Genomic DNA, 20,552 nt, shown 5'->3' with positions numbered 1-20,552 from the left:
TACCTCAGAGCTACACCTGGCTGGGCCATAGCTGGACCAATGAGAGTCCAGGATCCTCAGTAACAGCAGCAAGAGCATCCCCAGGTGCATGGGTTCGCTGCTGACAAGATCTCAGACTGGATTTTTTTTGTTTCTGTAGTCCTGGACAAGGTTCATATATTCCTTTTACATATTTCTTTGAGGATTGTTGTGCTTAGGAGAGCCAAGCCCTCCCTCACTCCTGTGTTTGGATCCTGCTCAGGGAGAGTGATGTTAAATAATTCTTTAGACAATTTATGGGGCTTCTAAGGCACAGGGCTGGTACCTCTTGCATGTTTAGCCTGGAAGAAGCTCTCTCCACATGCACTGCTCTGCCCCAGCAGTTATGTGAGCATGGCACTCCAGAACTGCTCATTCAGTATTGGAATAAAATCCCAATATTGCTGAGTGGAACGTGCTTGGGCTCGTCCAGCCCTGGTGCTCTGGACCAAAGGCAGCAGCTGTGGATGTTTCACCTCAGAGACACCTTTGGCTGGCTGGAGGTTGCAGTCAGGCACTCGGAATGAGTCCAGGCATGGCAGAAACTCAGTTTACCTCCAGTGGAAAGGGTTCAGGCGACGGTGAAGAGAAAGAGAGCAGATTCCACGGAGGGTTAAATCCAGAGTTTATTCCAGGGTCACAGAGCTCTGAATCTTTGCAACAGCTCCAACAGAATCCCGACCGCATGGTTTCAGTGTCTTTTAAGCCCACATGGAGGGGGGAGGGAAAGGACAGGTGAGCCACCGACCAGGTGGGAGGGGGAGGGTCTCAGGGGACAATGACACCTGGACAGGCCAATGACCCCAGGTCTGAGAAGCATCTTTTGAACTTCTGCCAATCACACAACGCCCTTGCTGGAATGTGGAACTTGACAGACAGCAGTTAGGAAGAGGGCAAGGGGGAGGGGAGGAAGTTGGCACACCTAAGGGACAGGATATTGCTCCACACCGCAACAATTCAGGAGACATCCATCATCTGCAGGTCACTATACAGACATACATCTCATGGCTCTATGAGAGCCTATAAGCAAAGCTGCTGTTCTTAGAGTGCAGGACGCAGGATTCAGAACAAAATGGGTTATGCAACACCATGCAGAACACAGGCTGGCACATGAACATTGTTTCTTCAGCTGGGAGCACAGACCAGTCAAAGGCAGCGCTGAAAACAGCCTGCCTCCATCGCCTTCATGCCCTCCCCTCAGGTATTTATTTACCCACTGATGAGACCCCCTGGTGCCTTCCCTTCTCCAGCTCCCTCATAGGAGAGGCGCTCAAGTAATTTTTCCATGTTAGGACATTGTTATTTTGTCACTGCTCAGGTTTTTTCTTTGAGGTGGCTTTTGTTGTCTTCTGACCATCTTTGTTCTGCTACTACTGCAAAGTTATACCAAACGAGCTTTTGTTGAAACCTTTGCTGGGGATTCTTTTAGTGACCAGAAGCACTGAGTCCTGGTAAGCAGCTGCAGGTGACTCTGCTGAGGTGTGGAATGAGCCAGAGAACAGGGAGGGCTGACAGCCAGAGAACACCAGTGTGCAAAAGGGGTCTGCTCCTCTGGGATTCACCTGTGCAGCACGGCACCTCAGGAGATCAGCATCTGCTGCAGCACCTCTGGATGGAAACAGAAGTGCAGGAAGAATTTGGAGCCTTGTTCCTCACAAAGAAAGAGCAGAAGCCCTCGACAGTGGGAGAGCTGCTGTCGGGACAAGCAAGCCCCCAGCATGAGCCCAGCAAGGCTCAGCTCAGGGGGGCTGGGCTGCTGCAGGGGGGTCAATCTTGGCATGGGCACTGAGGTTCCCACTGCCCCAAGTCAGGGCACTTTGCAGTTCCTCCTCCTCGTGGGGGGGTAGTCACAGCCAGGGCTGCCAGGCAGCCCCGAGGTGCTCCTGTTTTGGGGAAAGGATGGGGTTTGCCTTTGTGGGTCACACCCAGCCCTGGGGGTCCTTCAGAACTCCTGAGCACTGTCCATCCCACTCAAGTGAAACGTGCTTGGTGCTGCCAAACAGCTGAGATGTCAAAGATAAAGCTTGTGAGAGAAGTGGAGTAAGACCAGATATTTAAATAACTTAATGAAAGCAGCATCCTCATTTATTTCAGACTGTCCTTCTCAGAAACCACTGCAGCCAGCACATTCAGAGCAAGGAATCTGACAGACCCTGCACAGACCAGTGGGGTCGAAGTGAAGGAAACTCTGGTTAAGTCAGAGCTGTCAGTGAGGGGTGAGGGGAGTTAGCAGTGCTGGGAAGGGAAACTGGAACTTATTGTCCTGGGGCCAAACACAGTCCCAGTGGTGGCAGCAGCTTGTGGCAGCCCAGTGAAGGTTCAGAGATCTGTAATTAATCAGCCTGATCTCTTTGGAACTGGGCTGAGCTCCATGCAGATGAACCCTGGTTTGGGCTAGGGCAGGTCCCCATGTGATTTAAAAACAACCCCTGAAATAAGAAATCTATATCCACCATGATAACCTCTTCTAAGATGCAATTAACTAGAAGATTAATTGTCCTTGCTATTCAAAATGTCTCATTTCTAAAATGTTTTTGTCCAGCTTCAGCTTCTAGCCCCTGTGTCTGGTTTTACCTCCAAGTGTCCCTAGGAAGGCCTGACAGTGCTGAATGAGCCCTCAGGGAGGCTGAGCAGGAAGGCACAGTGGGGTCCACAGTGGGTGTCAGGGGACAAGGAGGGGGTCCCTGGCACTCTTTGGGGGTGCTCAGCCCCTCCTGCCCTGTGACCCCTGAGCGGGAGAACAGGCACCCACAGCTGCACACGGGACTGAGGAGCAGCCTCGGCGTGTCCAACCCCCTCATCCCCTCAGCTCTCACTGCAGCAGCCCCTGCAGCCCGTCTCCCTGCAGCCCATCTCCCTGCAGCCCATCTCCCTGCAGCCCGTCTCCCTGCAGCCCATCTCCCTGCAGCCTGTCTCCCTGCAGCCTGTCATCTCCCTCTCCTGGTGCTGCTCTGAACCTCCTCTCTCTCAGCCTTTCTGAAATCCCCACCCCAGAGCTGTGTGCCCCTGAGCAGAGAACCAGAGACCTGCAGGCACTGGGTACCTGCCCCAGGTGTCTGTGTGCAGCACACATTCTGCATAATGAAATCCAGTAACTCAGTAAATATTTCTGCTCTGCATTTGAAACAACTATGTGCAGTATTCATATTTTACAGTGGTAATGAAATACTTTCTATTCCATCAGTAATTAAGGAAGATGCTAAACTGTGTAAGTAACAATTTTTATAATGTGCAGAAGAAGAGCTTACATCCAAGAGTATTTAATTGGCTAATGAGTTCACTGAACCATTTATTTTTTTCTTTATAACAAATCATGGCACACTGGGGAACTTAAGATTACTAGGGGGAAAAATACCAATGTCTTGTCAGTATTTAAATGTGTTCACATGGATATCCAAGAAACTACACAGCAGTTAGTTCAACATACCTCTCAAGCAATCACCAACAAGCATTCAAAGGATGTCCTGGGTAAGTCAGTAAAAAGTAGAACCCAATTTAATGTAATTTGAAAGAGGTACTTTCAAATTATTTTATGTAAGTTTTTTTATAAGCCTACAAGTTTGATAGAGCTAATGAGAGAGATGGGGCATGCTTAGAAATCTGTAAGTCATTTGACTAAGTTCTGCATGGCATTCTAATAAGAAAAATTAGCTGTATGCTGCAGCTAGTGTACTCAGTATTAACAGATCCAAAAGAACTGGGTGACTGAGGAGGCTTATCTTACACAGCCATTTGACAGCTGTATCTCTAGCTCCATTCTCTTCATATATCAGTGCTATATGCTATTAGCAATCAGGGAGAAATAAAAAACAATTGCAGATAAAATTATTGGAATGGATAAAAGTGAATTGTTGGGATGGTAAAAGTAACAAGTGCACTTGCTCAAGAGAACCTGATCTGGGTTGCTGCAAACACCAGGCTGAGGAACAGCCAGGTTGGTTACATTGCAGTGTAAGGTGCAAAATATGAGTAACAAGAATGGGGCTTCACTTTAATTCAGGAATGGCATCATGGGTGTAACAGGTCTGAACAATATCAGAGGCTGCAACATCTGCCCTGGAGCACAGACCACACTGGCTGGAGGGCATCTCAGCCCAGGCCTCCTCCTGGGCTGTGAAATGGGCAAATCCCATCAAATACAGACCCAGGGCTCCTGAGCATTTGTATGATCTCAAGTGACCAGCAGAACAGCCCCCACACAAGCACTGTGCACAGCTGTCCTCCCTTCATCTCAGGGGATGCACTGCAACAAGAAATGCACTGTGCAATTCCTCTCTCCTTCCCACCAGGGCATCAGAATGCTCAAATACACACAGGTCCAAAAAGTGACTAGTCAAATTTATGGCAGAAAAAAATATCTGTCCTCAGCCAAAAAATACAAAGATGCCTTTTTGACTCAAAGCTACGTAAGAAGCAGGTTACAACTCTGGGTGGGTACAGACATGCTGGGAAAGAGCTTTTCTCTGCTTGCTTTGCCTGTAAGTACCTTACTGTTAACCCCCATTATGGCCTCTCATGCTCTTTACTGAGGAACAGGAAAAATTGAGTGAGAGTCAAGCAGGTGCTTGAGGCTGGGAAGCCTGCAGAGTGTGCTGGTTGTCTGTCAGAAAGGATACCAGGGATGGGCAGGGCTTTGGCTGCACAGGGAGGGTCAAAACAGGATACAGTGGCCGCAGCTGGGATGGAAACTTCTGTCTAGAGCTGGGATGACTCTTTCCCAGAGCACACCACTTGAATGGCTGCACTGAAAATGCAACAGTGGACTCACATCTCTCCAGCCACGCCTAAGGGTGCACGACTTGCCGTGACTATTCTGCTGACAAACCCAGGTGGATGCTGAAGCAGGAGCACCAGCCTGTGCCCATGAGACATTCCCAGCAAACCCAGGACACAGAAGTGACTGGGAGCTGCCCGTGCCTGCAGCAGCTGATACAAACACACCAGAACCACGTGTCCCTGTGCTAACAACCCCCTAGGTTCAGTGTTCTCAGTAGAGACCACAGCCCTCCTACTCAGGATGGTTAAATTTCCCTGGCAAAATTGTCCCCTCAAGTGCATCCAGTGCTGCATTAGGAATTTCCCCTTCAGAAACCTGAGAAAATAGCAAAGCTTGTTGAGTTGCCAGAATGTTCTCTGGAACATTAAATCTTTTAAAATCTGTTATTGTAAATGTTTTTGATTGAACACCCAGCATACATTTCCCTCTGAGAAGCAGATGGGTGCACAGGTCTGAGTGCACATGCCACCTCCCCTTGGCACGTCAGGTGAGTTCTGTCAGGACAGTCTTCAAAGAAATGAAGAAGTCATGCTCAGGTGGATATAAAGAACAGGATTTATTCCAAACACCTCTGGGTACAGACCAAGCAACTCGACAAAAGACAGGACCACAGCAATCATCCAGGGCACCAGAGCTGCCTAGTACAGGATAGGGTATTTGGATTTGGGATAGGGAAACTGGCATCCTACTACTAAGCCTGTGATCCATGCAGTGTCTTTGCTCCTTGTACCACAAAATTCCTTAATTCCCATACCTCCTTTTGTTAGTCTGGAGTCTGTCTGGATTAGTATGGACAAACAGAACACTCCAAAAGAGGTGCATGATGCAGAGCACAGGGCTGGCTGGGACTGGGACACAGCAGCAGGCCTGGCACAGGGGGCTGATGTGGCTAGGCAGGACGGGTTGAGAGGAAGGGGGGAGCTGCAAAAGCACAGACTGCATTGGCAGGAGTGGAACGTCTGCACAGAAAGGCACAGCAGGACTGGAACTGCCACCCCTAGTAGAGAACGTCCTCGAAGCCGAGCAGCAGGAACTGGTGCAGGGCACTGGGCAGATGCAGCTGGGACAGGACCAGCAGCAGCCGGCCCTCCAGGAGGCTCCTGAGCGTGCAGCGAGCCAGGTGCTGCAAGGAGCGAGGTCTGTGCCCCAGGGAGAAAAGGGACTGGTAGAAACATGGGTATTTCTACAGAGAGAAAAAAGGACCAGAGGCATGCACAGCTGAAGATATCACCCTGGGACCAGAGGTAGAGCCAGACATCCACTTGCCTCACTATGGAGCATCCTCCCCATCCCCAGGAGCACCATCCCTGTGCCTGCAACCTCCCTGGCCAGCCCCAGCTGTGCCCAACCCCCTCCAGGCCGAGATGCCCCTGCAGCCCACTGGAGCCTGAACGCGTGTTCCTCAGCAGCAGCCAGCACTGGCTCCCTTACCTGTACCACCTCTGCTGGAACTGCTGCCAGCCAGTCCTCAGAGACACGCACGTGGCTGTAGCTGTTCACCAAGGCCTCGATGACACGCGGGCAGCTGTGGCAGCACCGCAGCACCTGGCCAGGGACAGACAGATGCCTTGAGAGGCCACCTGAAACAGGGGCTGGGCAGAGTTAAAGGAATAAAGCAGGGATTGATCAAAAAGGCCTTCAAAGGATGTCCCTTGGGCAGTACAAGAGCCTGGCTGAGGCTACCCTCAAGATGGACTCCAAGTCACGAGTTTTCATATTTTTATAAGTTTTGGTCCATTTCCATATTGGGGTTAATTGTCCAATTCCAGCTCCAGGTTATGCAGCCCCATCCTCCCAGTTTGCTCTCCTCAATTCACTGTAGTTTACACGTTTTGGGCCTGAAGCTATAATGGTATCCTTGGTTCTTGGGCTAGAAAAGGATTGTTTTGTCTGACTAAGCTGTGAAGAAAGCTTGCTAACACTATATAAAGTTCAGAGTTACATACTAATGCAGTATAGAATCCAGAAAATATGAAAGCTAAAACTCAAGGCATCAAGAGCAGGTGATCACCATCATTTGGCAAGATCCTGCAAGCCCCACTGTCACCTCCTAAAGTACTGCTCAATCCAGATGTAGTAAATCTGGTGAACTCCTGTCCTTCCCTCATGCTGTCCCAGGAGAGAAAAACCACTGCAGGTATGAAGCACCAGAGCATCCGTCCTTGCAAAGAGGAGGGCTGAGCCATCACTCAACACACACAGCATGGCTGCCTTCAGCACAACCCACAGCTCCTCCTCAGACACAGGGACCCTCGTGCATGGCTGGGGTGATGATCTCCACCAGCTGCAAGAAGCTCATAAACATCAATACTTTATACCAGACTCCCCACCTCACATTGCAGTAGTTAGAGCATGAGCCATTCCAGGGCAGGGACTGCCATTCATTTTGTGATCAGACAGAGCACAGCACACCATGCCTCTTTTGAGGGCCACACTGGGGGCTCAGGGATGCAGGATTGTGCCTCTTGGGTGCACGGCTGCAGAGACATCTGTACCTGTGTATAGAGCAGTGCTGGGCCTATGTCAAGGGTGGCACAGAACCACAGAGGACTTCACAGGTATTTGTACAACAACTCTGGTGTGTCCCACGTTGGGGTAGGTGCAGGTGACACACCAGTGGCGTGCACCTAGCCACAGTGCAGCTTTTGGAGAGCACCCCACCCAGGTAAAGCCGCACAGAGGCAGATTTCCCTGGCTCCGGGCTGCCACTCCCCATGGCCCAGGCCAGCAGTAGCTGTCAGAGTCTATTCTGGCTGTACCAGTGATCCTCATTATCTGGCGTTAATAGGAGATTAATTAGTGTTAATTGTTGATTTTCCTGTATTTTCCCAAAGGGGAGAGCAATCTGCTGATCTCCGGGCTGGGTAATTATTGCAGTGCTCAGGAATTAAGACAGGAAATTAACCCTTTGTCTGCAGGTGTCTTGCAGAGACAGCAGAAGCTGGAGGGTGCGCCCCTGAGAAGAAACATCTCCAGAGAAAAAGGACCAACAATTTCCAGATCAAGTAATTATGGAAACTGGGTGAGTGCTGTGCACACATTTTAGCAGACAAAAGCAGGACAGTACTACAGCAAACCACACCCCAGGAGAAAGCATCAGGGATTCCCATGCCAATAATGGCAGTTCTCTCTTCTCAGGCCCTGGGCAGAGCAGAGCAGGACAGCAAACAGGCTGCCTTGGAACAAGCCCTGCTGTGACAGCAGGGCCCACGAGGCCCTGGTGCTGCTCACAGCCTTCCTCTCCCACCCACTCCCCTCACCTTGAGGAGGGAGCCCGGCCAGACACGGACGGCGCCGTGGTTGAGCAGCGCTCGCACCACCTGCTCCGGGCGATGCTCCCGCTTGTAGGCAGCCACCTGCAGGATGTTGTGCAAGGCCGTGTTGCCGCCGTAGTTCATGACATTGACATTGGCACCCCGGGCCAGCAGTAACTCTGCGATTTGAGCGTTGGCATTCTTGCAGGCCAGGTGCAGCGGGTGCTGCCGGTCCCGGTCCTCGGCGTTGACGCTGGCACCGCTCTCCACCAGCAGCTGGCACACCTGGTAGTAGCGGTCCATGTCCTGGGGCTGATGGTGCTGGGCACAGGCAGCATTCAGCGGTGTTTGCCCCTCCTTGTTCTTCACCTCCAGCTCAGCCCCGTGGTGCAGAAGCAGCTGGACGTGCTCTACCAGGCCGTGCCGTGACGCCACATGCAGTGCTGTGTCCTGCTCCTCCTCTGTCTGACTGTTCACACTGGCACCGTGCTGCAGCAGCTGCTGGACACACCTGTGTGGGCCAAGGCAACTTGCTGACCATTCCTCATCTCCACCTCCCACCCTGCCTCCCAGCTCCATCTGTACCATCCCAGCTTTTCCCCAGAGTCCGAAAACCCCTGCTCCTCATGCCCTGGAGCACTGTTTTTAAGCCAGGATGACTGGTGAGCAGAGATGCTGTCACCCTGATTTCAGCTAACTCTGCACAGACCTCTTAAGTGTTGTCACACCCGGTGCCTGCTCGCATGCACAGTGGATCTGCACAGGAACGCCCTGAACATTACAACCACTGCCTCCTCACTGCACCTGCTAAGGACACGGCCTTGCAGTCACCTGCTGGATCTCAGGGGTGATCCCGGGGCAGGAGCAGGCACCAGGGCCAGCCCCGTTCTGCACCCACCAGCCCACTCTCAGGGGTGAGGAGGGACCCCTCCCACGCGGGATTAGGCTTGAGGGGGCGGGAGGCTGGCTGCTGCCCCCGGCAGCACTCACCCGATGGAGTCCGAGCTCTTGCAGAGGTGCAGGGGCCTGTAGCCCTGCTCAGAGACGGCCTCGGGGTCGGCCCCGGCGCGGAGCAGCAGCCGCACGCAGTCGGGGCTGGCGGCCGCGCAGGCCTCATGCAGGGCCGTCCTGCCCCCCGGGGCCAGGTCCACGGCGGCGCCGCGCTGCAGCAGCAGCCGCAGGCACTCCGTGTAGCCCCGGCCCGCCGTGATGTGCAGCGGCGTGGTCAACTCCTGCTCGTAGCTCAGCGACCACAGTCCTGCAGGGAAGAGAGCTCAGGGAGCCACATCCAGCCACGGTGCAGCCACATCCAGCCACGGTACACAAACACCTGCCCTTTTCCTTGAGGTACCTGAAGTACATCCCCCTGAGGGACGGGTGTTTCCTCTCAAGGGACGTCAAGTCCCTTCCCTGCAAGGTCCCTGCATTTGGACTGGGCCCCCCGGCCGAGATCCCTGGAAGGCTCTCAGGCCACACAGCCGTGCAGACAGGGAGCTCCAGGGAGCAGCAGCCCGCAGCAGAGGCTGCTCTGGGCACTGGGCCCTTCACCTGTGCCTCAGGGGCTACACGGGGCTGCTCTTGTCAGGGGCGCAGCAGGTGAAGGCTCTGGGGCACGAGCAGGGCTGATGGCAGTGAGGTGGCTGGGCCAAACACCGTGTGTGCAGCACCATGAGCACAAGGAACCAGGCAGTAGAGAGGTGTCAGAGCCAACTGCCGCACACACAGGGGACTCAAACAAGCCCTGAGCAGGGTGCAGACAACAAGCTACAGCAGAGCTGGACATCTAGAGCCTAGGAGAGAGCAAGGGGCTGAAATGTGCCAGCTCTCAAAGATGCTGACCCAGCACTACCCACCGCTGAGCCAGTGCTTTCTGCTGGCTAACAGCCTGCAGATGCTACAGGAAAAAATCTCCTTAAACTGTGCTTCTCACTGCCTACCCAGACTGAGCTGGAGACATCCCAGACTGCACCGGTGTGTTCCACACTACATCCTCTCAGCTCCTTCTTGCAGAGGCGCTATGTCACCTGTGTTTTCCAGGGGGAAAACACGAGTGAGTTTCAAGCCACATGTCTCAAAGGTCTAACTCTTGTTGTGACAGCCATCATAGGCTGTCCTGTTGTGACAGGACCATCTCAAAGGTCAAACCCATGTTATGACGGTCTGGCACAACCCAGTGGGAGCCCACAGCACAGAGCAGGCTGCACGCAGAGCAGCTCTCAAGCACTTGAGACAATCCCTGTGGGAGGGACCAGGTTTCCTGGATGCACCCTGTGCTCTCAGAAACAAGAACCCCTTTCCACAAGGAGCACAGGAGAACCCGACCACAGCCCTGTGCTCTTGTTCCCGTTCCCACTGCACTGCAAGCCAAGGAGCACCCGTAACCCAGAACACCAGCAGCAGCCATGCCCCACAGCCCAGGCTGAGCCCCACAGCAGCTGAGCCCCAGAGCACACAGCCCAGGCTGAGCCCCACAGCCCAGGCTGAGCCCCCTGCCCCCCATACTCAGCCCGCGGGGGTTGAAGCGGTAATTCTTCCACTCTTCCAGGTCACTGGTGTCAAACACGGTGCTGGGGCTCAGGTTGTTCTGAGGATCTCTGAGGATCTTGGCTATGGTGCCCTGATCCCCAGCCAGCAGGGCCTGCCAGAACACCTGGGCAGGGCCATGTGCCTGCTGTGTGCGGATGGGCTCCTGGCTCTCGTGTCTTCCACCTGTGGTGCTGTCCATAGCACCCAAACAGACTGTCCTCAGATAGCAGGACAGGACCTGCTGGTGCACCCAGCTGGGCTCCGAGGCACAGCTCCACCAGCAGCCTAGTTTGGGCTGAGAGTCTGCCTGCCCGCCAGCCCAGGGCGTTCCACGGGGAGGGGGAACACGTCATACCCCTCTCTTTGGCTCAGGCTGGGCGCAGCTCAAGTCTCAGCTGTTCTATTCTGGGAAACCTTGTGACCAAACACTGGGGCCAAGAGGCTGATAAAGGCTCTCCACTCAGGCAGCAGTACCTCAGCAGTGCCCTGCTGTGAAGGGGAAACCTTCAGGAAGGGCAGGGGAGCTTGAAGGGTAGTAACGGTGTCAAGATATCACTGAGACAACAGAGAGGGAAATGTTTTCATGCCTACTCAGCGTGTTGCCCAGTGCTGCCCTGCCCACAATAACATGACCCCAGCAGCTCCACACACTTCTCCATGCCTTTGTTCACCCCTTGGCTGTACACATGTCTCCAGCACTGCACACCCATCTACCAGTTGCACCCGAGCCATTGGCACTAAGAAGATTTTTAAACAAGCTACGGGACAGCTATTTTTAATCAAAGCCAAAGAAATGGTAGAAATGGGTACAAGGATGGGAAAAATTGGAGGTAATTATCCTTTAGACTCTCCCCACTTCCTCCTCTTTCTTGATATCCAGCCTTGCACAGAGCCCCTGCATAGCTTTGGTGCTCCCTTTCAGTCCTCAGACACTCCCCTGGCTTGGCTGCTCACTCCAGTGCTGTCACCTGAGCTGGTGCTTTCCTCTGAGCCCACTTGGCTGCACACAGCCAGCCTGCCCACCTGGGTCACAGAAGAGCATGCCCTGCTCAGTGGCACTAGCACCGTGCACATATTGTTCGCTCCATGTGATCTAGAGAACATGTCAAGCTGCATGGAAGGCTAGTAGAGTTCAATCTAATTTTGTGTCATGGAACTACTCAGATCATGCAGCTAAACACCAGTTAAGTGACCCCAACAGACCACCAAGCAACAATCACCAGAGGACCAGAGCAGAGTGTAAGAGAGGGAACTTTACCCTTCTCAGTAATGAAAATAAATGAGCAAGTTCTACGCTGACAGTATCCCGTTTGCTCTGGATTCACCTTGTCTAACTGAAATGTAGCCTAAAAAAAGTAAAGAAAGGGAAGCCCCTGGCAGATGTTCTCACCTGATGGGACCCTCTATTTACCCAAGGATATAAGCAGGTATCCCATGGAAGCCTGAGGTTCCCAGTCACGCACCAGGGAGGCAGAAAGTGCTGTAAGTATCAGTGACATCAGACAGTTTACACTTCCTCTGGGCACCTTAAAATACCAGCGAGGTGATCTGGGAAGGACAAGGTCACTAGAACCTACTGTGAAGGTCACTCAGTTCTGGGAACCTGTCCCTACGCGGTCAGTGACATACAGAGACCAGCCTCAGGTAGCATGAAGGTTTGTTTTGGTTTTTGTTCTGTATTCCTATCTGACAAATTTGGCCGCACATTTTTGCTCTGTGCTTGATGAATGATCTTGTTTGGTTGGGTTTTTCATGTCTTGAACCATTGTTGTTTAGAGAAATTTCTGCATGAGGTCGTTTCGCATTGTTCCATTTTCTCTGGGCACAAACCTTTACCAGCAGAGAGACTGGCTGCTCCAGTGTCTGCCAGCCTGCCACAGGACAGGAGTTACCACACCCAATCCGTATTTTACTGACAAATGATCTCACTTACACAAAAGGTAACACCTTCAGTGATTCCATTCCTAAGTAGACTGTAACAATTCAAAACCCGGGTCTTACAAATCTTGCAACTTGAGTAAATAATCTTCACCACTCTCAAGTAGCAGCATGTGCTTTGGCAAGCCCACACACCCTGTTTGTCTCTTGCTGGAGTGGATCCCCAGAGAATGCTGTTGTCTGTCTCAGCACCAGGACATTTTGCCTGCTTCCTTGGGAAAGCAGCTTCATCAACAGGTCTTCCGTTCTCCTATGGGTGGCTTTTGCCACCAGCCTTCTGTTGAGGAGGCTCTCTCCCAAATTTGCCCTAAATCAGGACAAATACAGTTAAAGGCCTTCCCCACCTGACACTCTTAAATTCTGGGAGTCTGCCTGCACCAGGTCACCAGGGGACAGCAGCAAGAGCAAGGGCACATCCAGGCTGCCCAGCGCACCTCTGCCTTGAACACACACACCAGCTGCACTGCTTACTGAGGAGCTTATAGACCATGCTGATGAGAAGGCAAGTAAGAGGGACCAGAGAGTGTGGAAGCATGTGTGGTTGCCCCAAGATGTGCCTGGACAAGGTAGAGATGGATAAGTGAGATGTACAGATGGAAAGAAGCACCAAGAATGATCAGCTCCTGCCTCCTGTCACTGAGGAAAGCTTGCTTCCACCATCTTTCTCATAGACTGGATTTCTGCTCCCCTGGTCAAATCTATGTCATGGAACAGAGCAGCATTCTAATGCCTCTTCCCATGCACACTCCCCACCTCACACGTATTTCACATCCATCCCAGCAATCTCTAACAGGACAGTTCTGAGGATGTGCTTCTCCAGCAACTCTTCCAGGGGCCCTATTCTCATTCTTTCCCAGTAGATCTGCCTCATGCCACCTTCAACAAGCCTACTACTACTTGTTGTACAGCCTTGCAGACTTTCTTCCTCACACTAAAGCTGTTCTCAAGTCCTTCTGCCACCACTGGGGATTCCTTTCAATATTTTTCTCAGGTGCTTGAGCCCTATCCTTGGACCCCATCCTGGGCATTTTCTAACCCCCCATGTCCCAGCCCCTCATACCCACCACGTTTGCTGCTAGTCCAGCGCAGCTCATCGCCCCTGGTCTCGATGATGAGATTGATGGCTGAACTCTTGGTGAAGTACTTCTGCACCATGTCCAGGTCTCCAGTGAAGAGTGCATTCTGGACCAGCAGATCCTGGCACTGCAGTGGCTCCAGGCGGCTGTGCTGGTGTCCCCAGCCATCTGGGCTCAGTCTGTGCTCACTGTGCTGGGACCTCACACTGCAGGAATCCTTCCAGGGAGCCGGCTGCAGCAGACGCTGAGGGGCAGAGCAGAGAGGGGAGGTGCACTCCATCACAGGTAACTCACCAGAGAAGTCTGAGCCACACAGTAAATGAGCTATTACAGCAAAGACCCTCTTGGTCAAGTGTTTGTCCTTTGCAGGCTGCTCCTGAGTTCCAGCTCCCCTGCATCTGGCTGGACTCAGGCGGAGGCCTGAATCACCCAGTATAAATAGCCTGGCTTGGCAGCTCCTCATCACCACCTCCCCTTCTTCCAAGAGCTTATTTTCAGCTGCTGGGTGCAATCACCAGCACGGACTAGGCACAGGGGAGGGGTGGCAGGCAGCCTGGAAATGCTCTTTGTGCTTTTTGAATCTGCAGACAGCCCCTGCTCCACACAGTGCTCCCACTGAGAGAAAGTCAGAGCAAGGTGGGGCAACCACGGCAGGGAGGCAGGTGGGAGAGGGGAGCTTGGGAAAGGCCTGGATCAGACTCGGAGTCAGAAGTCATTACATCCCAAGAACAGAGCTCTTCCCCACAGGCAGCTCTACAGGGACCAAAAGACCACAGGGCTAGGCAGGATACAGAAGGGCAGAGAGGGGAGCCCTGAGAAAAACAGCTTGTACAACACTGTCACATTGGTCCCTAACTGTAATCAAGTTCTTTGTGGTGTGGCTGGAGGTACTGATCAAACAGAGAACCAGACTTTGCTTGTGTTCCTGTTGGCAGCTGTTTCCAGAGCAAAGAGTTATGTAAGAACCTTAAAGCTGAAGAGGGTCTGTGAACCAGTCCCAGGACTGGGATCATGCCAACCATTCCCATTGCCTCAGCCCAGCTGCTCTGTGCCAGTGCAGCATCCCCTGGTGCTGGGCTGGGAGCACATTGTTCTCCTGAAGGATGCAGTGGCTGCATCTCCAGCTCCACTGTGGAACCCACACTCGAGCTTCAGAGTCTCCTCCAGCCAGGTGAGGGACTCAGAGCAGCAGCCCTGACTTGGGGAACTTTGAGTACAGGAAGTCTGGATTCCCTAAGAGATGAGGAAAAGGACAAACTAAGACCTCTTAGTTCTTCTCCAACCTGTTTTTACAACTTGTGCTGTTCCTGAAACCAGTGCCATCATTTCCACCCAGCTAGGGGTTTGGGACTAGAATCCCAAACCAACCCCTCTCACTCAGCACTGCTCCTGTGTTGTATTGCACTAAACAGTTTATTTAGTTGTTGTTGTTGTTGGGGAGCACCCTTTCTATGTGATGCACGTGAGGTCACACACAGATTTGCCAGGCGAGATCGCAGAAGGTAATCGCAAAGCAGATTCCCTTGCAGCTCCAGCAGAAATGGCACGCCTTCCAGACCTCTTTCAACAGGCAAAGCTAAGTCACCAACAATACCATCAAAATATTCCAGGTCTAATCCGTCAGTTCCAGCTAACACGAAGTCAGGCTTGAGCCATTGTGGCCACCTGTCCCAACTGCCAGCTTCAGGCAGTGCCATCCCTGGGTGTTGGGGTTAACCCCCGAGGCCTCGGGAGCTGCGAGGTGTGGCAGACAGACATCACACACATTCCCAGCTTTGGTCACATGAAATACGTACTTGTCAGCATAGATACATACTCAGGTGTGGTTTATGCCTCTGCCCACACAGGGGAAAGGGCTGCACATGCTAAACAACACTTGCTGCAAGCCTTTTCAGTACTGGGGGTCCCTAGGGAGATTAGACTGACAATGGCCCAGTGTATGCCTCCAAGGAGTTCCTGCAGTTTGTCCAGCAGTGGGGAGTGGAGCATAAGACAGGCATTCCCCACTCCCCCACAGGTCAAGCTGTGATCGAGCGTGCCCACCATACACTCAAAGACGTCCTGGCTAGGCAGGGAAATTCTGCAGTGTGGATGACTCCACAACAAAAGCTCTGTAAAGCCTTGTTTACCATCAATTTTCTGAATTGTTCATTTGAAAACATGAATCCTCCAGTAATACGTCATTTCAGTAATAACAACCGGTTTAAGTTGTCACAGCGTCCACCAGTTCTCATTAAGGACCCAGAAACTTGGACAACCAAGGGTCCTTATGAGCTCGTCACCTGGGGACGTGGTTATGCATGTGTATCCACCCCCTCAGGCCCTCGATGGATACCCCAACAGTGGGTAAAACCCTTCGGCCCTAAAAATCCAGCTCCAGCAGACGGGGATGAGAAGCAAGCAGCTGTCGCCTCCAAGAGAAGACGCCGCTGGAAAAAGAAAGAAAAATCATCATAGAAAAATTAGCTGCATTCCGGCAGACATGTGAACTTGTATGTGTTTTCTTTAAAAAATTGTCTGCTTTCCTTTGTAGAACAGGAAATCTACCTCCCACCTAACCTCACAAAGAGCCCTGTCTGAGTTGTGATCCTGTTCACCCTGAGCAGTCTGACAGCTGCATGGATCGTTCCTCAGCCACGCCAAAGCATCTGGGTGACCCTGGCACAGACGCTCCAACAGGACTGTGCTGCATGAACCTAGCATCAAAATCACCCAACATCCACGCAGCCCTCCGAGAAGTAAAAAGCCTGATCGGACAAGTCAAGCAGGGATCCGAGGACTGTTCAAGGACTGGGGACTCTCGGGGTGGTGGACAAATTCATAATCAGCAGCAGAAATAGTCCAACACATCTCCTTTCAACTTTAGTTAACAGAAAAGGTGGAGGTGTTGTATTGCACTAAATAGTTTATTTAGTTGTTGTTGTTGCACTGGTGATGGGCAATTTCTACTGAGCATGTTGGGTCAAGCAGATGGGTTTTCCCCCTCCCTCATTCCATGGTCTCCCCCTCACACCCCCCCTGTTACACACCTGGCCTGTCCCATAGGTAATTCGCCCCTCCCCAATGGCATCCCATTGGCCCCGGTCCTCTCTCCCCCGCCCCCATCCCCGAGGGTATAAAACCTCCTGTGTGAGGGTTCCCCGCCCTCTTTTCTACCTGGGTGACCCCATCACCTGTGTCTGCACCAAGCCAATAAACAAGATACTCGCACCCACGTGGAGAAGAGCGCCTCTCGTCTTTTACCTTCGTCTGTGCGGGTCCGTGTGGGCTAGAGTCTGAGCCAGCCGGATTGGACTCGTATAAGGCCCAGGGAAACCACGGATTACTGCACTCCTGCACCCAAGGCCATCCAGGAAAGGTCCCTGGGAGGAGCACCCTGCCTGCAGGGGTCCCCCACCCATTACCCCTGCATGCTGGTTGAGGGCAGGCCGTGTGCTCACACTCAGCATTTCACACACCTGGGTCTGCACATCCTTGACTGCACCCGCTACCCTGGACATTTTCTCCCATTCCCATTGTTAACAACAAAAAAATCCCTAAAACCGCTTCAAACAAACCAATCAACCCAAAACTACAAACAAAAAACCCACCCACCCAGAAAGGAAAAAACCAACAAAAACCAACAAACCAATAAAACACAAGCAGCCTCCTTCAGCATCTCCAAGCCCAGCATCCACAGGTGCCAAGAAGGAAAGTCCACAGAGACCTTGAGAGCACTGAGGGTCCTCAGCTGCAGGCAGAGGAAAGGGTGCCAGAGCCATCCATTTCCTAGCCAGAAGAACAGCCAGCTGGGTCACTGAGAAAGAGACAAATGTCCGAATACAGCATGTCTTTAAATGCACCTGGGGCTTTCATCCTCACCCCACTAATGTTTGGCCACAAGGCAGCACTGAGAAAAACCACAGCGGGGAGACCCTGGCTAGGAGAGCCTGAACATGGTCAGGAGGAAGAGGACAAGGACTGAATACTGCCTTGTCCTCCCACACAGGATTTCCATCTTGCATGGCTTGAGGGAGCACAGAGGGTGCCCACAGAGCAGTCAGAGAGAAACAGAAAGAGCAGCAAGGCCACTCTCCCAGCCAGCACTAACCAGCACCCACAGAACCGCTGCTGCTGCTCCGTCAGCTCCCTCACACCTAGTCCCTCCAGCTCGTGCAACTGCATGGGCATTCAGGGCTCAGGCTTGTCCTCAGCTTCAGAGCCAGCCCAGAACAGCTGACACAACTCGTCCAACAGTGCCCAGAGCACACCAGCTGAAAGCCCTGGGGCTTCAGGGTCAGGAACCTGCAGTGACACAAGTCCAAGAGCTGGTCAGAAAGAGACCACAGATGAAGGCCAGGACACCTGAACAAGAGTTCCATCACCAGGTGTGGCCCACACGCCTCCATTGCCATGGACAGCACCCAGGTGCCATGACCTGGCTGTGCATTGTCCCTCACCCCAGAGGACACCACGTCTATCTTGTCACTTAAATGTCTCCATAGGGCCAAGCACTGCAGCCATGGTGGGGGAGAGGCATTCAGAGCTTCAGAAGGAGCCTGTGTGGGGAGGGAGCAGCATGCGTGGAGACGAGCCTGTAACGAGTTTGTAATATGCATGTGTGGCACGGCCCGCGCAGCGTCATCACAATGGCACAGGCACTTTCCCGCCTCATTGCCTCCCAAATGGATTTTAAATATCATTCCGAGGACACAATTATTTAAAACGCTGAACTAAACACTCACTAATGGGAAAACGGCGTGTGGCCTGCAGCAGCCATTCCTCATGGGGCCACTCTGCCCATGTCATCCTCTCCTCCAGCCCCACAGCCGGCATGGGGCCACATGGCAGCTTCCTCCTCCTCCTCTTCCTCGGAGGCCAAACATGGCACCACTGGTACCTGTGCTGAGCCCAGGCCAGCACGTATTGCTTATGTGAGAGCACACCTTGTGTCCTCATCCCAGTGACCTCCAGCCCCAGAGCAGCTTCCAGGCCCCAGGGATGCTGCGAGTCAGCCCCGGGGCTCCAGGTCAGGGTCACCTCACCAGACAGCAGGTCTTCCTGTCTCTGCCCAGTTTGGCATCAGGTAATGCAGGGCTACACTGGGAGAGGACAAGGAGGAGAGCAAGGATGCCTCCTGACCCCCTTTATATGGCCCTGGAAGTAATGGTTACAACATAAGATTTACTTTTTCACTTAGTCTGAATACCTCCCACACCCCCAGGCACAATCCTGAGCAGGGAAAATGAAGAAAACAGCATTATTGTAGAAATCCAGAGCACACAGAGCATGAAAAGAGAGCAAAACCCCAAGGAAACAAACTCTTTGTAGCAACCCTTGCTGGGGAGAACACAGGTAGAGAGAGCTCCAAGGATGCCGTGGATGCTCAGTCCCAGCACAGCACTGGCAGCATCAGGGGTGACAGAGCTTCAGGCAACAGTGCATTGGTGATGGGCGAGTGCTTGTCTGACCTTTGACCATGCCCCCTCTCCTTTCCTCCACACAGGGGTTCCAAGGCCAACAACAAGCTGCCAGCCCTCAGAGACAGCAGCCACCCCCAGCCTAAACAGAAGTGACCCAGAGCAGCACACCCCAACACGAGCAGCTGAGCACAGAGAGGGTGAGAGTCCATTGCTGGAACCCTGGCTGTACAACAGAGGTTCATATTTTAACAGCTTTGGCATGGCCAGGGCTATCCATCACCAGCTCATTTTCCCCCCTGTGCCGAGCCCCTCCTGCTTCTGCTGTTTGGATAGTGTCTGATGAGACACTGGAGCACCACCTGGCAGCACGGCTGCCAAGGGACACTACATGGCAAGGGGAATACACACAGGTCTGCACACTGCTGCCAGCTTCCACTGCCCAAAAGGCTCCCTCTCCTCAAACCTGCTCCACTCCGAACAGACCTCAGGGATGCTCTGCCTCTTGTTCCTCCTCCATGTGAGAGAAAGAGCACGTGCTCTTAAGCCACTGCTCACTTAGAAAACAGAAAACAGAGCACAGGCACTGGTGATGTTTTCATGAACGCTCATTCAGCCCTATAGTGCTCTTTTTGAGAGGCTGAAGAAAGGGACAAAAAAAAAAAAAATTGTTTCTAGCCCACAGACATGCATAGCTTAGTCAGAACACAGACGTGGGGCCAGGGACATGCAACATGACAGTGATGCAGTGTTGCAGCACTAAAAACTTGCTGTGAGACTTGCGAAGACATAGGCAGACCTAGACAAAGACAGACTCTCTGGAGCAAGGCAGCCCCAGCACACTTTGGAAGAGAGCCTGCACAGGCTCAAAGTTTTGCTTTTAGTGTAACCTGAGTACATCTGAGCTGTTCTCACACCGACCAGTGCCCTCTCACTGGGCAGCAGAGCCCAAAAGCAACTTTGCCCGCATCTCACGGGAGCCACAAGCCCCGTCTGAAAGCAGCTGAGCTGAGGCATGGCTCTCCGCAGAGCTCATCAGCTAAACACAGGGTGAGTCCTCGGGAAAAGACAGCCCTGGATGACATCCTGGGCAGCATCCTGGGCAGCTCCGGGGGGTCTAACTGTGGAGAAACGAGCAGCAGGACTCCTGCACAGCAAGAGAGGAGCCCCTCACACGGGAAATATGAAAGGGACACTGTGGGCAGATTCAACGTAGAACTCCCTCATTCCAAGAGCAACCTCCTCCTTGTGCCCCTCCGTGCATCTGCACTGCCTGTCACATCTCCGAGAAGTGCAGGGATCTAGTAAGAGGAATGTGAGCCCAATCTCCAACTCCATTCTTCAGGTCTTTGTTGGGGGTGGAGGGAGGAGGGGGATGTGACACGAAGCAGGATGTAAAAGTGCAGTACTGGAGAACCAAGAACCTACAGCTTTAAATCCTTACTCCTCCGGGGCTCAGCCGGTGCTCGATGCTCCATCAGATATCTGCAGGAGACAGCCTCTGACTTCTCATAAATCAGCACCTTATCCACAGAGCCAGCCAGGCACCTGCCGAGAGAGCTGG

General features: G+C 52.8%; 1 protein-coding gene across 4 annotated transcripts; it reads right to left on the bottom strand.

The window, feature by feature from the left end:
* Nucleotides 1–5,332: 5,332 nt before the first annotated feature.
* On the bottom strand, nucleotides 5,333–13,986 carry ASB10 (ankyrin repeat and SOCS box containing 10). 4 transcript variants are annotated; one of them, XM_059866299.1, is made up of 5 exons: nucleotides 13,578–13,986; nucleotides 9,040–9,307; nucleotides 8,056–8,560; nucleotides 6,227–6,340; nucleotides 5,333–5,934 (listed from the first exon to the last, which is right to left on the bottom strand). In XM_059866299.1, exons 1-5 carry the CDS (start codon nucleotides 13,867–13,869, stop codon nucleotides 5,434–5,436), a joined length of 1,680 nt encoding a protein of 559 aa, XP_059722282.1. In that variant the 5' UTR covers nucleotides 13,870–13,986; the 3' UTR covers nucleotides 5,333–5,433. The 4 variants fall into 4 exon arrangements, with proteins under 4 accessions (XP_059722282.1, XP_059722367.1, XP_059722437.1 ...); XM_059866384.1 differs by lacking the exon at nucleotides 13,578–13,986 and adding an exon at nucleotides 10,552–10,856; XM_059866454.1 differs by having other exon boundaries at nucleotides 5,657–5,978.
* Between the last annotated feature and the right edge of the window lie 6,566 nt (nucleotides 13,987–20,552).

Source organism: Haemorhous mexicanus, chromosome 1 (assembly GCF_027477595.1).
Source record: "Haemorhous mexicanus isolate bHaeMex1 chromosome 1, bHaeMex1.pri, whole genome shotgun sequence".
Lineage (NCBI taxonomy): Eukaryota > Metazoa > Chordata > Aves > Passeriformes > Fringillidae > Haemorhous > Haemorhous mexicanus.
This window is presented reverse-complemented; position numbering and strand designations above follow the sequence as displayed.

Coding starts and splice junctions, on each gene's coding strand:
- ASB10 (XM_059866299.1), bottom strand. CDS start 13,869: ATGGAGTGCACCTCCCCTCTCTGCTCTGCCCCTCAGCGTCTGCTGCAG. Junction 9,308..13,577: donor CTGGACTAGCAGCAAACGTG/GTGGGTATGAGG, acceptor TCTTCCCTGCAG/GACTGTGGTCGCTGAGCTAC. Junction 8,561..9,039: donor AAGAGCTCGGACTCCATCGG/GTGAGTGCTGCC, acceptor TGGCCCACACAG/GTGTGTCCAGCAGCTGCTGC.